Source organism: Melopsittacus undulatus, chromosome 2, assembly GCF_012275295.1.
Source record: "Melopsittacus undulatus isolate bMelUnd1 chromosome 2, bMelUnd1.mat.Z, whole genome shotgun sequence".
Taxonomy (NCBI): Eukaryota; Metazoa; Chordata; class Aves; order Psittaciformes; family Psittaculidae; genus Melopsittacus; species Melopsittacus undulatus.
In genome coordinates, this window is record NC_047528.1 from 39024851 (window position 1) to 39040852 (window position 16002).

Sequence of the window (16002 nt, forward strand, 5' to 3'; positions counted from 1 at the left end):
TATGTAGTCGAATAAATTAGAGCTTATAGATATATACAATAGAAAAACATATAAATGTCATCTGTTTAATTTTTAAAATAATTTTAGAAACACCACTAAATGTATATTTGTTTGAGAACAGGAATACAGTGTGGCTTGGTCAATGCTGACAATGCTATGAATAATACTGTTAAAAACCAAACCAACCCCAAAATCCCAAACCAAAATAAAACAAAGAAAAACTCCAACATATCAGAAAACAGGCTATGGGAAAATATGCCCTCAGTCATGAAAAAACTATTGTTAAAAATACTTTGTAAAGTAAATTATTCCATCGCTGTTACAGTGCTTAGAGCCTTTATTTCCTAGCATACTATATAAATGAAAACCTAAGATTTGAATAAAAATAAGTAATACCATGATTGCTCGATAAACATATCAATTTTTTAAATCAGTGCATATAAACTTGATTTTTCTTATTAGCCTATACTACCTAAAATTTCATTGTTTTGTCGGGTTTGTTTTTCCTTGTTATTCTGCCTTTCATTTGTTGTGGATTTTTTTTTTTTCATTTTCCCCAATATTATTTTGGTAAATAATATAAACGTACTTTAACCTTGTATGTATTCTTAGCAATCTAACAAGAAAAATTAACAATGTAATCACTTATTGCTACTGTTCAGATTGCCATAATAGCTTGAAGGTGCTGAGTTTTCCATTACAAATTACATATCTGAAAAATGTGGTATATTTTTTATATATTTTTTTCCCTTACCTAAGCCATGCCTATGAGTTGACATTGGTGGTAACACAGTCCAAGCCTTGGTCTTTGGATTGTAACATTCAACGGTGTTTAATGTCTTTAAACCGTCACGGCCTCCAATGACAAACAGCTTGTCATCAATGACAGCAACACCAAACTGAAGCCTCCTGCCATTCATCACTCCAGCCTGAATCCAGATGTTTGTTCTGAGATCATACTTTTCAATAGTCGTAGCACCTGATAAGACATAATAGAATAATTGTATAATATATACCAAATGCATACAAAATTGTCATTAGTTGTTTTTTTTTTCCTAAAAGTGATAAAATTTTAATAATTATTCTTTGAATACTTCAAACATCTTGAAAAATATTTGTTTCTTTAGATAAAGTAGTCCCTGGAATGTGTGTATATATGCGTGTGTGTGTATATATATATATATATATTACCTTTTTTACAGTTCAGTCGCATACCTAAGATAACTAATCTTGTTACACTTGATTCCAATCTTACATAAAGTGTAAAAAAAATTCCATAAGATGATATTTTCATCAAGAATTAGAAGATGTATTTGGGTCTATAATTTTCTTTCTTATTTTAAGTACTCATGTGTAGGCTTTTTCAGACATGTTTCTGCTGGAAGTACAGAATGTATTTACAATCTCAAGCAAAATATTTAAAGAACGATTCCATACACCATCAAAAACTTTTCCTTCTGAACTTAGTTATTTAAATTACTCTCACAGATTAACTCAAAAGCTATAAAGAGCATTATGTGTAAAATAACTTACCAGTCAATCCTTAAAAAGTCATTAAGAAGTCTGCTGTTAAAAAAAAAACCTTGTATGAAATATATAAAGATGAGATACAAAATGAAGGGTTTATTAACAAAAGCAAGAGACAAAGGAAGCATAATTAACTAGATTTCAGAAAGTGAAAACATAATGCATTCTATTAATTGTAATACGAGTGTAGGAAAAGTTAAAGCAAAAGCACAGATATTTAAATGCAGATGAGTTTAAGTTAATCCTTAAAAGCAAGACTTGATAATTCATCTAAAATGTAACAAACATTTTATTTCTACATAAGCATAAGAATGCTTATTTTTCAAAGTTTAAATATCCCTAAAGAAAAAAATCAAAAAAAATGTTAAGCTTTAACAACTAACTATTTCGATTATAATGTAAGGTTTGAATTCCATGGGTAATAATTCTTTTAGGATTCATTTATTCTTTGGAATAGAAAAGCAATGAAGCAAGTGCAAACAAACATGATGAAAGCAATACTTTTGTTAATTGAACTAAAAAAAAAAACTTTAATTTAAATTCAATTTGTATATAAGCATAGCAGAGCAGCAATAATGTACAATTCAAGTGGATGTCTTAAATCCCCTGCTAGTTTCATGAAGCCATAAGATATATGAAGCAATCTTTGAATTCGATTAGGAGACATATTTATCTTTTTGCCCCTGATTCAAAATTAAGAACCATGTAAATGTATTAATCTTTAGGTCTGAAAGAACAAAATTACAGATTATCTGATACAGTTGTTTGGTGGTGCTGCAGGACATATTATAATGATGCACATTAATAAGGTTATGCTATGATGCTTGAATTTTTTTATATGTGGAATCTATTAATGTTAAAAAATAGAATTTCACCATATGAGTTCTATAATGCTGTCTACTTCCATGGTAAAAAGTACAGTTCAAAAGCTTGGTTGTCATCAGCACCCACCTCTACCTTTCAGGAAGTTGTAGAGAGCAATAAGGTCTCCCCTGAGCCTCCTTTTCTCCAGACTAAACAACACCAGTTTTCTCAGCCACTCCTCATACAACTTACTTTCTAGACCCTTGTTACAGATAGCCCCAGCCAGCAGCTAAGTACCATGCAGCTGCTTGCTCACTCCCTGCCCTGGTGAGGAGAAGAATCAGAAAAGAACAATAAAAAAATACATAGATTGAGATAACAATAGTATAAGAATTGAAATAAAGTAAAATAATAATGATGATGGTGATGATGATAATAGCAATAATCATCATCATCAACATCTGGAGAGAGGAATAAGCCCCCCAAAAACCCAAATGATGCACAATAAAATTGCTCACCATCAGCTGGCTGATGCCCAGACCATCCTCAAGCAGTGATCAGCACTTTCAGGCAAATTCCCCCCAGCTTATATACTAAGCACGACACACTACAGTATGGAATTCTTTGGGCTAGTTCAGATCACCTGTCCTAGATGTGTTCCCTCACAGATTCTTGTGCTCCTACTAATTGGCAGAGCATACGATACTGTAAAGTCCTTGAATTAGGGTAAGCACTACTTAGCAACAACTAAAACATCAGTGTGTTATCAACATTATTCTCCAACTAAACCCAAAACACAGCACTGCACCAGATACTGGGTAGAAAATTAACTCTTCCAGCTAAAAATATAGGAACACTCTTCATCAGGTTTGCTGCTCTTCTTTGGACACACTGCAAGAACTCAGTTTCCTCCTTATAACAAGGGGCCCAGAAGTGAATACAGGATTCCAGGTGCAGCCTTACCAGTGCCAGGTACGGGTGAGGCTTCCCTGTACTTCCCTACTTCTGCTAATACAAGTGACCTGAGCACACAGCTGGCTTATATTCAACTGCCTCTTGACCTCGAGACTGCGGATGACGACTGGCCAAAATTTCTGCAAAAATCCATTTATTCCATATCCTCTGTTGTGGTTGGCTGTTCCTTGACTGTAGCATAGAGGACTAAGCTCCCCATAACAGAGAAACCACTCCAAACTTTATTTTTCTTTGGAGAGTGTGATGATATTTTAGAAACAAAGCTTTCAGAAGACAACAAGGTGATGAGGTGTCAAAAATTACAGGGAATAGGAATTTTATAAGTAAACAGTGCTTTACTAGAAAAACCCCAGGTGAACTGAGTGGAAGTAAAAAAGTATGTCAGCAAGCATTTTTTCACTTCACAACACGCAGCACTCTTGCAGCCTTTTTGATCCTGATCTGCATTTTATATCTTCTGTGCATCAGTCTCAGCAGTTTGGAACTGACACCACATGGTCCCCTGGAGGGTGGGAAGTAAAGGGCATGATTTGTGGAGAGATGGTTGGAGATTTATGCAAAGATCATTGGCCTCTCTTCAAAGTATACAGAGAAACATTCACAGCATTTTTATTCCTGTCACAAGCATGCTTGACTACAGAGGATAACTAAAGATGCAAAAAAAGCTCCAGGAGCGCACATTCACCTCCTAAGTAGGCTGCTTTGGTGAGAAAAGATGTGTGTTTTCCTGTAATGCACAGTGGCACTCAGAGCTTTACCAGAGGCTTGATCTTCAGAGACATCTTGAAAATCCTATTAGAAGGGGTTTTGTCTTAATGCTGCAGAAGGCCACATTTGGTTTTAGGATAGGTTGTTTCTTATCTTAATCTTGTCCTCACACTAGTTGGCCTCTTTCTTAACATTAACTTTGGGCAACTGCCAGACTTCAGCATTCATTTTCTACATAAGCTGAGACTTGGTCTAGCAAATCTTTTTCCTGACACTGATCAACCAAAATGTTTCTTTAGTTATATCCATATTGATATTACAGAAGAGATTCAGAGCAGCCCTGAGGAGAAGGACTTGGGGTGTTGGTCAATGAGAAAATTAACATGAGCCAGCAGTGTGCACTCACAGCCCAGAAAAATAACCATATTCTGGGTTGCATCAAAAAGAGCCTGACCAGCAGGTCGAAGGAGATGATCCTGCCCCTCTACTCTGCGCTTGTCAGACCTCACTTGGAGTATTGTGTGCAGTTCTGGTGTCCTCAACATAAAAAAGACATGGAGCTGTTGGAACAAGTCCAGAGGAGGGACATGGGGATGATCAGGGGACTGGAGCACCTTCCATATGAAGACAGGCTGAGAAAGTTGGGGCTGCTCAGCTTGAAGAAGGCTGCATGGAGACCTCATTGCAGCCTTCCAGTATCTGAAGAGGGGCTATAGGGATGCTGGGGAGGGACTATTCATTAGGAACTACAGTGACAGAACAAGGGGTAATGGGTTAAAACTTAAACAGGGGAGGTTTAGGTTGGATATAAAGAAGAAATTCTTTCCTGTTAGGGTGGTGAGGCACTGGAATGGGTTGCCCAGGGATGTTGTGAATTCTCCATCCCTGTCAGTATTCAAGGCCAGGTTAGACAGAGCTTTGGGTTACATGGTTTAGTGTGAGGTGTCCCTGCCTGTGGCAGGGGGGGGGGTGGAACCGGATGATCTTAAGATCCTTTCCAACCCTAACTATACTATGATTCTATGATTCTATGATTCTATGATTCTATGATATCTCTCATCTCTCTTCATGGTCCAGTCCCCTGCTTCGATTAGAATTGGATAAGCACCAGGGTTCTTCCTTATCCACAACCTTTTCCAGAAACACTTCTTTCTAAACGTAAGAAATTCAGATTACAGACTGGAATAAAGCCATGAAATTGGGCAACTAAGCCTCTAATACTAGTTCCATTGGACTGTGGCCACAGTAAGGCAGCAAGCTTGTGCCCTGCAATAGTCCTGCCATACTGTCAGGAAACGATTTCAAAGAAATGAAAGTCCCTTTGTGAACTGCGATACTCCACTGTAGTAGGACACCAGACATTTGTCAGGGTGGAGCCTGAAAGTTAGGAAGCTATGCTGAGGTGAAATGCAACATCAAAATAGAGGCATACCATTTACATCCATCAGTTAGCATCACTGGCTAGCATCACTACATTTTCTTATCTTATCTTATAAACATGCAGCCAGGTGAGAACTTCAATGTAAGCATGACTTTAGATTAATATTTTATATATACATATATATACACACATATGTTTTATATATATATAAAATGTATACATTTTATAGAGAGGTACATGCATATATTTTTTATCATACATGTCAATTTTTCATCTGTAAATAAAACAGGGAAAGCAAAATAGAGTATTTGTCTATTTTTAAATCTCTATTCTAGAGATGATAGTAGCAGGGAGTATAAGAATTAATTTTTTTTAATTCTAAAATTGGTAGTGGGTGTTGGTGTCTAGTCCCTGATATACTGGAGTGAGTAGTAGCAATCAAAACAAGATGAAGAGTCAGAAAAGGAGTGACTCATCAATCCAACTGACTTGTCAAAATGCATCAGAAAATTGCAACAAAATCTCATAGTACAAAATTCTAGGAAAGTGTACTATCCGTAAATACATCCTTAAACATGCAATAACATGCCAAGTTACAGTCTTTGCCATCATGAATGCGAGTGATGCTTGCTTTCCTAAAAATCTAATGGATGTTTATAAAAGAAGCTTTTCACTTAAAAGGCTAATGGGGAAATAACCACAGATGACACCTGTACTTTTGTGAATAAAACAATATAAGAATTTCAGATATATATGAAATATTTTCTGTAAGGGTGTCCTGGGTTTAGCAGCAACAGTCATTTTTTTCTCCTTCTTAGTAGCTGGTGCAGCGCTGTGTTTTGACTTTCGGCCTGGGAACAGCACTGATAACACGGATGATTTTAGTTATTTCTCAAATATTTAGTCTGACTAAGGACTTTGTGAGTGTCTTGATCTGCCAGGGAGGAGGGGAGGCCGGGAGGAAGCAGAGACAGGACACCTGACCCAAACTAGCCAAAGAGGTATTCCATACCACAGCACGTCATGCTCAGTCTGTAACTGGGAGTTACCCAAAAGGGCATTCACTGCTCAGTCATGCTCAGTTGGAGGGAGGTATCGTATTCTCTTCTCTTGTTATTTCTTTTGTCATTATTGTTATTGGTGGTAGCAGTAGTGATTTGTGTTATACCTTAGTTACTGGACTGTTCTTATCTCAGCCCATGGGAGTTACATTCTTTCCATTCTCCACCCCATCCCTCTGGGAGCTGGGGGGGGGGGGGGGGGGGGTTGGGGCTTGGTGGGGGAAGGTAGCTGGGGGAGAAAAGGCAGGGTGGGGTGTAAACTGCATGGCTAACTTGATGACAGGGTTTAAACCACGACAGTTCTTTTGGGCTCCCAATGTGGGGCACAAACCCATGAAGCCATGTTGGGCGCATCTACATTTTTTGATATATGTATCTTCAATAAGGAACACCCACAGAATTTAGGTGGTCAGTGGTATTATAAGTATTACGGGATTATGTGGGTCAAAGTGATTATGATGGTTATCTGCCTTCACAGAAAGTAATCACTAAGCAATTAACAGTAAATTATGAATCACATTAAACTTAACCTTTGTATGTACTTCAATTTTTCATTGATGCTCCGTCTTTCTACTTGTCAGTAGAAAGCTGATGTAATTTTAGTCCCTCATTCATCTTTAAATATGTTCTTTGCTTGTTTTTGGTTCTAGCAGAAATCATGTCTTTTCTCAGTTGTCCTATCAACTACTACACTTGTTCTCTACAAACTGATAGAATATTTAAGTGATTGGAAAAAGAAGAAATAGACAAGTCCCTTATTAAACTAGCATTATATCAGAAAGAAAGCAGAAAACTGGAAACAACTGATAGAGAGAGACCATACATGGTCCAACTTGTCTAGAGGTCATGAAGGGTCTATATTTTCATAGGAGTCTTTTCATGGTACAGCTGAATAATGTGGGCACACATAAGAGTGATAGCTCTATAGAGGCCCCATTGTCTTAGATTAAGTCTCTGTTCCACAGATGCAGGAAGTTATGATTTTCTCAGGTGTCACTGAAACCTGTCAGAAGTATAGGAAAAAAAACATAGAAAGAAAAAACAGACACAAATATATTTAGCTATACATGTAAGAGAAAAAAAGAGATCTTAAACTTTATTAAAGCTGCCGGATACCAAAGTGCTCAATGAAGACCTTATTGTTGAATTTCCTGTAATGTTGATGTGATTCTTATTGTATTAATAATAACGTAGTGGTGCACTTAGAATTGTGAATAATTGTAAATTTATTAATTTTTATTTAAGTAGATAAAAACACATAGATTCAGGATTTAAACAGGCTGTAGAATTCAGGGCCAGAAAAATCTACCTTATTTTTACTGTGTTAGTATGTATAAAACTACTCACAAACAGGTCCCATTTAGTTAGATACTGAAAAAAAACTTTAAAAATCAACTAAATATACTACAGACTGAAAACCAGATTTAGGCTCAAGAAGGCATACAAAAGTAAACAATTTGATAACAGCAAATACTGGTTAGTTCTACGGCCATATGTTTGTTTGCTGGGTTAACTAGAGAAAGGTAAACAGAGGGGAATAGAGAGGGTGAGGTGGGTGGGGGATGAAAGAAAGGAAAATGATAAAGCAGATAGTAAAATGAATGTGAGATGATCAGAAGAAGATGACAGTCCTGAATGCTTATATTTCATACGTATTTGTTCCTTACTGGGTTCTAGTGGGAGCAGTAAAACAAAACTGGAAGAAACACCTGGTTGCAGCAACCACTTCAGTGTCCACTCCTCACTGGTAGGTTAGGGGCCATCCTGCAGTTCTTTCTATCCTGCAGTTGCTTTGAAAAGGATTTTAGCAGGCTTTCTAAGCTCAAGCACTTCTATACAATTCTAAGCATCTAAACTGTGATATGAAAACACTGTGCCTGTAACATAGGTCTCACATTATTGCATTAATTCTGAACAAGTTACATTGTTCCTGCAATCTAATTATCTAACTATCTAATATAATTAGATTGCAGGATCACAAGTCACTCTTTGCCACCAGGTCTGAAGGGACTCTAGAATATTCTCTGGACGCGTGTATCTAGCAAAAAAAGGGAAGAAACCGTCTTATTAATTTTCACTACTTCTAAGGTGAGATCAATAACTAGAGTCAAATAACTTATTTTAAACCACCACGGTGTGGCCCTGTGGAAGGACAGCGAGATGCTGGTTGCAGTGACAAGCAAAAGGTGACAGCATCACATGCCAGCTGGGCTCAGAAAGCTTTCTTCTCTCTGCCATCACTTGTAGATGGCAGCCAGCAGAGCCAAATCCTAACTGAAGCAACTTCCAAACTGTACAAACTCGAAGAAATGACAAATATTTGTTAATGCTGCCTACCCCAGTCTATACAGACTGTGATAGGATGACTTAACAATGCTAGAAATCTGTAGACAACTACTTTTTTCTAGTCTCCATGGACAAACTAAAGTAATTCTCGTTAAATATTTCAGAAAAATGGAAAAAATCTAATTTCCCAAGAATAGGAGGATGGAAGGAAGCAGAAAAAACACAACAGTATATTTTCTTAGGGAACCAGGAGATACAGGTTTAATACAAAAATACAAATGAAAAAAAATAGCAAAAATACATTATTATTTTTTTGTGTGCAGTGTATGTTCTGATTATGCAGAGATAGACATATTTACCTATAAATCAAAACAGATGGGATGCCACAGTATAAGTAAAACACACTAAGCCCAAATTAAAACACTGCTAACATAATTAAAAAATACATTAAATGACATTAAAATGTATTGTATTATAATTTATTTTAGTCATGTATCGCTCCAGTGTTTTTTAGTAATTTAATGATGAAAAGGAAAAACATGACTTATTAGACACTCTTTAGGATTTTGGGTATGAACCTGCAAGATTAAAGAAAAGAAAATACATAGAATATTGAGGATCTTATAATAAACATACTATGCACTCATGCAATTCTCCTATTTACACATAGGTGCACAAACTCCTGTTTTTCAGATGGACAGATCTCTAAAAATGTCTGAGTTATTTCAATGAGTAATACTGAAGACAGAGTGTATGAAAGAAAACATTGAGAGGTGAAATAGGATTCATTTAATAGCTATTTGCATGGTAAATTTAAAACCTATACTATGACTGTGGCAGTACAAACTATCTCCAGTTAGCACTGAAGGATTTTTCTTGATATGGATATTTTTTTCTTTTTTTTTTTTTTCTATCTGAAATTCTATTTATTATCCAGTGGGGTACTGGATTAGATTAGCTCTGCATATTGTGTGTTCTATCATGAGCATTATAAAATCTGATTAATCAAGGTTTATGTGATAATGAGAGGCCTACAAAGAAAACGAGAATGATCAAGGTAGTTTTGCATGACAGTCCAGCTGCTGCCGACAACTGCGGTATGTATGCAACAGGGTGTTTGTGTTTCTACCATCCAATATTCTTGATGAAACAGTAAAGTACTAGATCTAGCAAGTTTACCTTCACCTAGAAATATGTACACCATTGCAAAATACAAATATCTATTTTTTTAGTTTTAATTTGTAAGCCTGTGAAATTGTGAAATTGTTTTGGTGAGACTTTTTCAAGTGATATTTTAGTTATTTTTCTATTATACCTACTCTTTTTTTTCTGAAGTTAAGCATATTACATTTCTTTGCTAATGATTTTTAAATCAATAATTTAATAGAAAACAGATTGCCATTCACATTATTTCTTCATAGTTGATTGAAGACTAAATATATATATATATAGCAAGGTCATTATATATATATATAATGAAAAAGAGTAAATGTATTAAAATACTGCTGGTAACTCAATGTTTTAAGTCAAACACAGAAATATCTAGAACCTGTCTTCCAAAGATGTTATCAAATAGATGCAGGCCACATGAAGTCAGATAAACTTCGCAAAGAATGTCCGAGACTATAAGAGCAATGTATTCATTTAAGTATAAATGCAGGAACTCTGGTATAAACAAAGTGAAAATTGGTTCAGAAACAAACACAAACTACTTAACATCTCTCCTTGCCCCAGACACCACCTTTGTAGACATTTCTGCCATAAAGGAATTTTTTTTTTTTCATAGCTAGAATGATTCAATACTTAAACCCATGAAGAAGGGTTAGTAAGTTCTACATTTATCATGACAAAATTTCTTTTTTTTTTCCCTGTAAGACTTTCTGCTGATTTTGCTATACCAAAGCTGTTGCTGATGTGTACTCTGACCATTTTGTTTAAGATTTAGAGATGCTGCTGTGAGTAGGTGCAAAATTATGACCTTGATCTAGTGATCTGCAACATTAAATTTTGAACTGAAAAGATGATTACTCAAGTGAAAAGAAATGTGACCTAAACAGGTTACTGATGCATCTACCAAGGATAATCTCTTGGTAATGAAAGAGCTATACAGAAAACAGGGGAGCAGTTCACTGTTCTTAACTTAGAATGTAAGAAATTCCTTTAAGCACTCCAAAAATTGTACACAAAAAAAAATCAGTAAAAAACCCCAACAACCAAAAACAGTAGGATCTGATATAAAGTGATACGAACAAATATCAGAAAATCTTTTGGAATTTTTAGTTATTAGGTAGGATAAGAATTCTCTAAAACTGCTACAAGTTATTCTAATAATATATCAGAAAGGACAGATTTTTGACAGTGATTTTAGGTTATGACATTAGTGTTAGGTGTTTTGCTTTACAATATAGTGTTATGCTCTACAACACAAAACATTAATGTTTTATTGTATGTTTTTATCAAGTCTAAAATTGACAGAAGTCCCTTTTATTATTAGTATGTCATGCAGTGTGCTAGTCTACTGTTGCTCATCAACAACACACATGCCTCTTCTTTAAAAGCAGTACTGTTCCCACTGGAAATTGTGTAAATAACGTGTTAACAATAAAAAGTTCTATGTGTGGACAACAGCAAATGCTGGGGCAACTGCGTCTCCTGCAGGATGGATGTACACCCAGTGGAGTTCCTATCACTGGGGAGGTGATGATGGTGACCTGCATGATCCATGAAGAAATGGATGCATGTATCTGGAGGGTGTGTGTATGCATGTGTGTACATATGTGTGTCTGTGACTAGAACTTTTCGAAAACTTGTTCAAGAAAGATGTTCAGAAATTTGAAGGAGCCACTTCATATTAGTGTCTAGTATTGCAGTTTATCTATTGCATGACTGATATTATCCTAAACACAGTTTGATTGTCAGTTGATTATGTATCATAAGTAAACCAATAAGCTGCTTTGATCATGATTTGGTTTAAAAATGTGAACTGAGCAGTTTGGCTCTGCAACAGCCCCAATTTTCCATTATTTCTTAGTCTTTTATTGTTTATCATTGTAGCTATACAGATGCTTATCCACACTGCTTACCTGCTGACTCAGTTCCTGGGAGATTCTTATTTGCTGCAATTACTGCCCTCTAAAGTAAACCTGTTTTAAAGGCTGCTTAGCATAACTTCAATGGATAAGAGCCAGCTAATGCCCGGTATCCACTGAGCTCTCTATATGGTGCCTTCTGTAGTCTAAAGTGATACGTGCGTTTAGTTTTCCAATTAAGACTGTTAAAAATAAGGTGAGAGGTGTACTGAAGCTTACTTGGATGGTCTTATGACTGAAACTACAGCCTTATGGAACATTTCCTAGAATTTGTCATGAAGATTTATTAGGTGGCTGAAAGTGCAAGACAGAGCTGGAGAACTGCACAGGACAGGAGGTGCAAACATTTGAAACAACAGAATCACAGAATCCCAAGGGTTGGAAGGGACCTCGAAAGATCATCTAGTCCAACACCCCCTGCAAGAGCAGGGTAACCTAGAGTACATCACACAGGAACTTGTCCTGGCGGGCCTTGAGTATCTCCAATGTAGGAGACTCCACAACCCATCTGGGCAACCTGTTCCAGTGCTCTGCCACTACTACAGTAAAGTTCTTCCTGATGTTAACGTGGAACCTCCTACGCTCCAGTTTATACCCACTGCCCCTTGTCCTATCACTGGATATCACTGAAAAAAAAAGCCTAGCTCCACTCCCTTAATCATCTTTGTGGCTCTGTGCTGGACTCTTTCAAGCAATTCCCTGTCCTTCTTGAACTGAGGGGCCCAGAACTGGACACAATATTCCAAATGCGGCCTCACCAAGGCAGAGTAGAGGGGGAGGAGAACCTCTCTTGCCCTACTAATCACACCCTTTCTAATGCACCCTAGGATGCCATTTGCCTTCTTGGCCACAAGGGCACATTGCTGGCTCATGGTCATCCTCCCATCCACCTGGACCTCCAGGTCACTTTCCCCTTCACTCCTTTCCAGCAGGTCAACCCCCAACCTGTACTGGAACATGGGATTGCTCTTCCCCAGGTGCAAGACTCTACACTTGCCCTTGTTGAATTTCATCAAGTTTCTCTCCGCCCAACTCTCCAGCCTGTCCATGTCTTGCTGAATGGCAACACAGCCTTCTGGTGTGTCAGCCACTCCTCCCAATTTAGTGTCATCAGCGAACTTGCTGAGGGTACACTCAGTTCCCTCATCCAGGTCATTGATGAAAATATTAAACAGCACCGGTCCCAGCACTGACCCCTGAGGGACTCCACTAGTCACAGACTTCCAGCTAGATTCTGCCCCATTGACCACAACTCTCTGCCTTCTTCCTTTCAACCAGTTCTTGGTCCACCTCACTACCTGATCATCAAGCCCACACTTCCTTAGCTTACCTATGAGTGCTATCCACACTGACTATTGAGGGTGGTTCCAGCAATGAACTGTCTTCAGAGCAGATTTGTGCTGGAACAAACTATTTAATATACTCCAAAGCCAAACCCAGTAGTAACAACTATCAATAAAACTTGGGTGATCAGAGAACATAAATTAGTGTATGAAAAAAGTTAAGACAATGTAGAGTTTCCATGCATGTGTCTTCTCTAGATCGTATACAAGGCTTCCTTTTTTGTGCGCATGTGTACTTTAATCAGTGATAAAATACCTCCACTGGAAATATCAGAAAATAGAATGAGCATCAGGGAAGCAATGAAGAGGGACACAGGGATGTTCTTGGGGGAATAATCCTCCCAATATTTCCATGAAGGTGGCAACCTCTTTCATTTCTGCTTGACTCCAAAGGTTGTAACAACAGCTGAGAATACAAGGACAATAGTTTAGCACTGTGGGTAGTTTGTGGGATGATGAAATTCATCCTCTGTGTGATAACTTTGGCTTTTCTGTTATATTAAAGCCATGGAGGCTTCAGAATAGATAACTTCAGGATCTTCTCTTTATTTCAAACTATAAGTGAATCAGCAATTTCACAAGTTAACTGCACTGAAAAAATGCCAGAAATAAAGTGAAGTAAAATAAGTACTGAAAAATTATCAGATGGTATTACAGTCTGGATTTTTATTTCTTTACTATTCAGGAATGCCCAGGTAAATCAAAATACTGTAACTGCAAACTGGTCTATGAGGCTGTGTTCTGGAACATACTGAAATTCACAGGAGCGAAAAGAAACAAATAATAATGTTAATACTTACAAGGATTGGATAAGAAGAGATTTTTACTGTGATTTCTACATCTAATTATCTCATTAGTCATTAGCCAGTTTATTTTATAGTCCTCTGGTGAAGTAACTAACCAAGCTCCACCTATGATTATGCTGTATGTTACAGAATCACAGAACAGTTGAGGTTGGAAGGGACTTCCTGATGTTATCTGGTCCAACCCCATGTTCAAACAGGGACATCTGGACATTTAGTTGTCCAGGATATTGTCTAGATAGTTTTTTAATATCTCCAAGGTCAGAGACTCCACAACATCTCTGTGCAGGGTCACAGGCTCAGTCACCCTCACAGTGAATGCTTCCTGATGTTTGAAGAGAAAACCTTGTCTTATAGTTTCTGCTCCTTATTTGTCTTAGAACTGCACACATCACTCCAGGTGTGGCCTCATCAGTGCTGAGTAGAAAGGAAAAATCTGCCAGTGAAGGGGGGTTAGGAGGGAGCAGAGGCAGGACACCTGACCTGAACTAACCAAAGGGTTATTCCATACCACAGAGTGTCATAATATAAACTGGGAGATGTTTGGAGTGATGGTGTTTGCCTTCCCAGGTAATTGTGATGGAGTTCTGCTTTCCTGGAGATGGCTGAACATTTGCCTGCCAATGGGAAGTAGTGAATGAATTGCTTGTTTTGCTTTGCTTGTGTGTGTGCAGCTTTAGCTTTATCAATTAAACTGGTTTATCTCAACTCATGAGTTTTCTCACTTCTTCCAATTCTCTCCCCATTCCTATGGGGTGAGAGAACTGAAATATCTTTCTAACAAAATATCTAAATAGAAATGACATGACTTTCAGTATTGCTTGATATAGCCTAGTGATGCACCTCATGAATTTGCTATCAGAACAATTTTTGCAATAGGTTCTATATGTTGTCACAAGGTTAATGAAAAACACACATTTAATATCAGTGTTTCTGTAAATCAACAGTTCCCCCTCTTTGTAATGATCTGTCACAATTTTATGGAAGAGCTTCTTGCTCATGTAATTTTTCAATAATTTTTGACTTGTATTTACTTGAAAACTGTGACTCAGTAAATAATGAACTAATCTTGGACAGTGATGAACGAATCTAGGGCTATTCTAAAAGTAATATATACCAGTAGTTTTGGATCATGGTTACTCTGACACATTCATTTCCTTTTGCTTTCTTTTTCTGCAGATTCTCCTTGTACCTTATTATGTTATCTGCTAAGTAGTGAGAAAGGTCAGAACATTTCATGAGAGACCAGTCAGTATTCTGCCATCAATATAACATTACTTAATTATTTATACCAATCATTTCTTTCTGTGAAAGTACATTTTCCTCATAATTTTACATACCACTATCTAACATAGACCATATACACCACATTCTATTACATGGCTTTTATTCTGCATTTGAGATTCCAAGATAGCTGCAAGAAATCAGTGTTTTACCATTCTTAGAAACTGCTGTTATGTCCATTACTTACATTTACTCACTTATTTTAGTCTAGGATCCTCCTCTGTATGTGTACTTGGTTAGCTTTTATGCAGTACCAGATGACTAAATCCTGCTAATCCAAATTACAGAAGTCAGTGTGATGTTATGAATGGGTAAAGTGCATGGAACATTGTTAGAAGCACATACTTCTAATCTCACACATCTGCTTCTATTAGTGTAAACATACAGAATAAAAAAAAACTCTTTTGTATATGTGCCTTTCAAATTAAATGAATAAATAAACAAAGGTGTGTGGAAACAGGGACTCAAAGATGGGTTTGTATATTTAGGAGATTAAAATTACAAAATAATCTAACTTTACTCTTTTTAATTCTATCCAGTTAGCACTGTGCTGCATTAACTTTTCACATTAGGCATAATTTCAGTCACTGGCTGCTGGAGTTTAATTATCAACTATTTTTTTATGGAAAATGAGATAACTATAGAACAGATTTTAAAACAGGTTTGATTTAGCATGCTAGGATACTTTCTACATGATGGGCCACATAACCTTAAAATACTTTCATAATACTAGCACTTACC

The 16002-nt window shown here is 36.8% G+C and overlaps 1 protein-coding gene across 2 annotated transcripts in view; it reads right to left on the reverse strand.

Annotated features, from left to right (window-relative positions):
* Positions 1 to 16002, reverse strand: part of KLHL1 (kelch like family member 1) — a 200487-nt gene that overhangs the window by 28743 nt on the left and 155742 nt on the right. For both annotated transcript variants that reach the window (XM_013128792.2, XM_005148106.2), the window contains one exon: positions 755 to 979. In XM_013128792.2, the coding sequence (XP_012984246.1) occupies positions 755 to 979 (225 nt within the window). The remainder of the gene's footprint in view (positions 1 to 754; positions 980 to 16002) is intronic.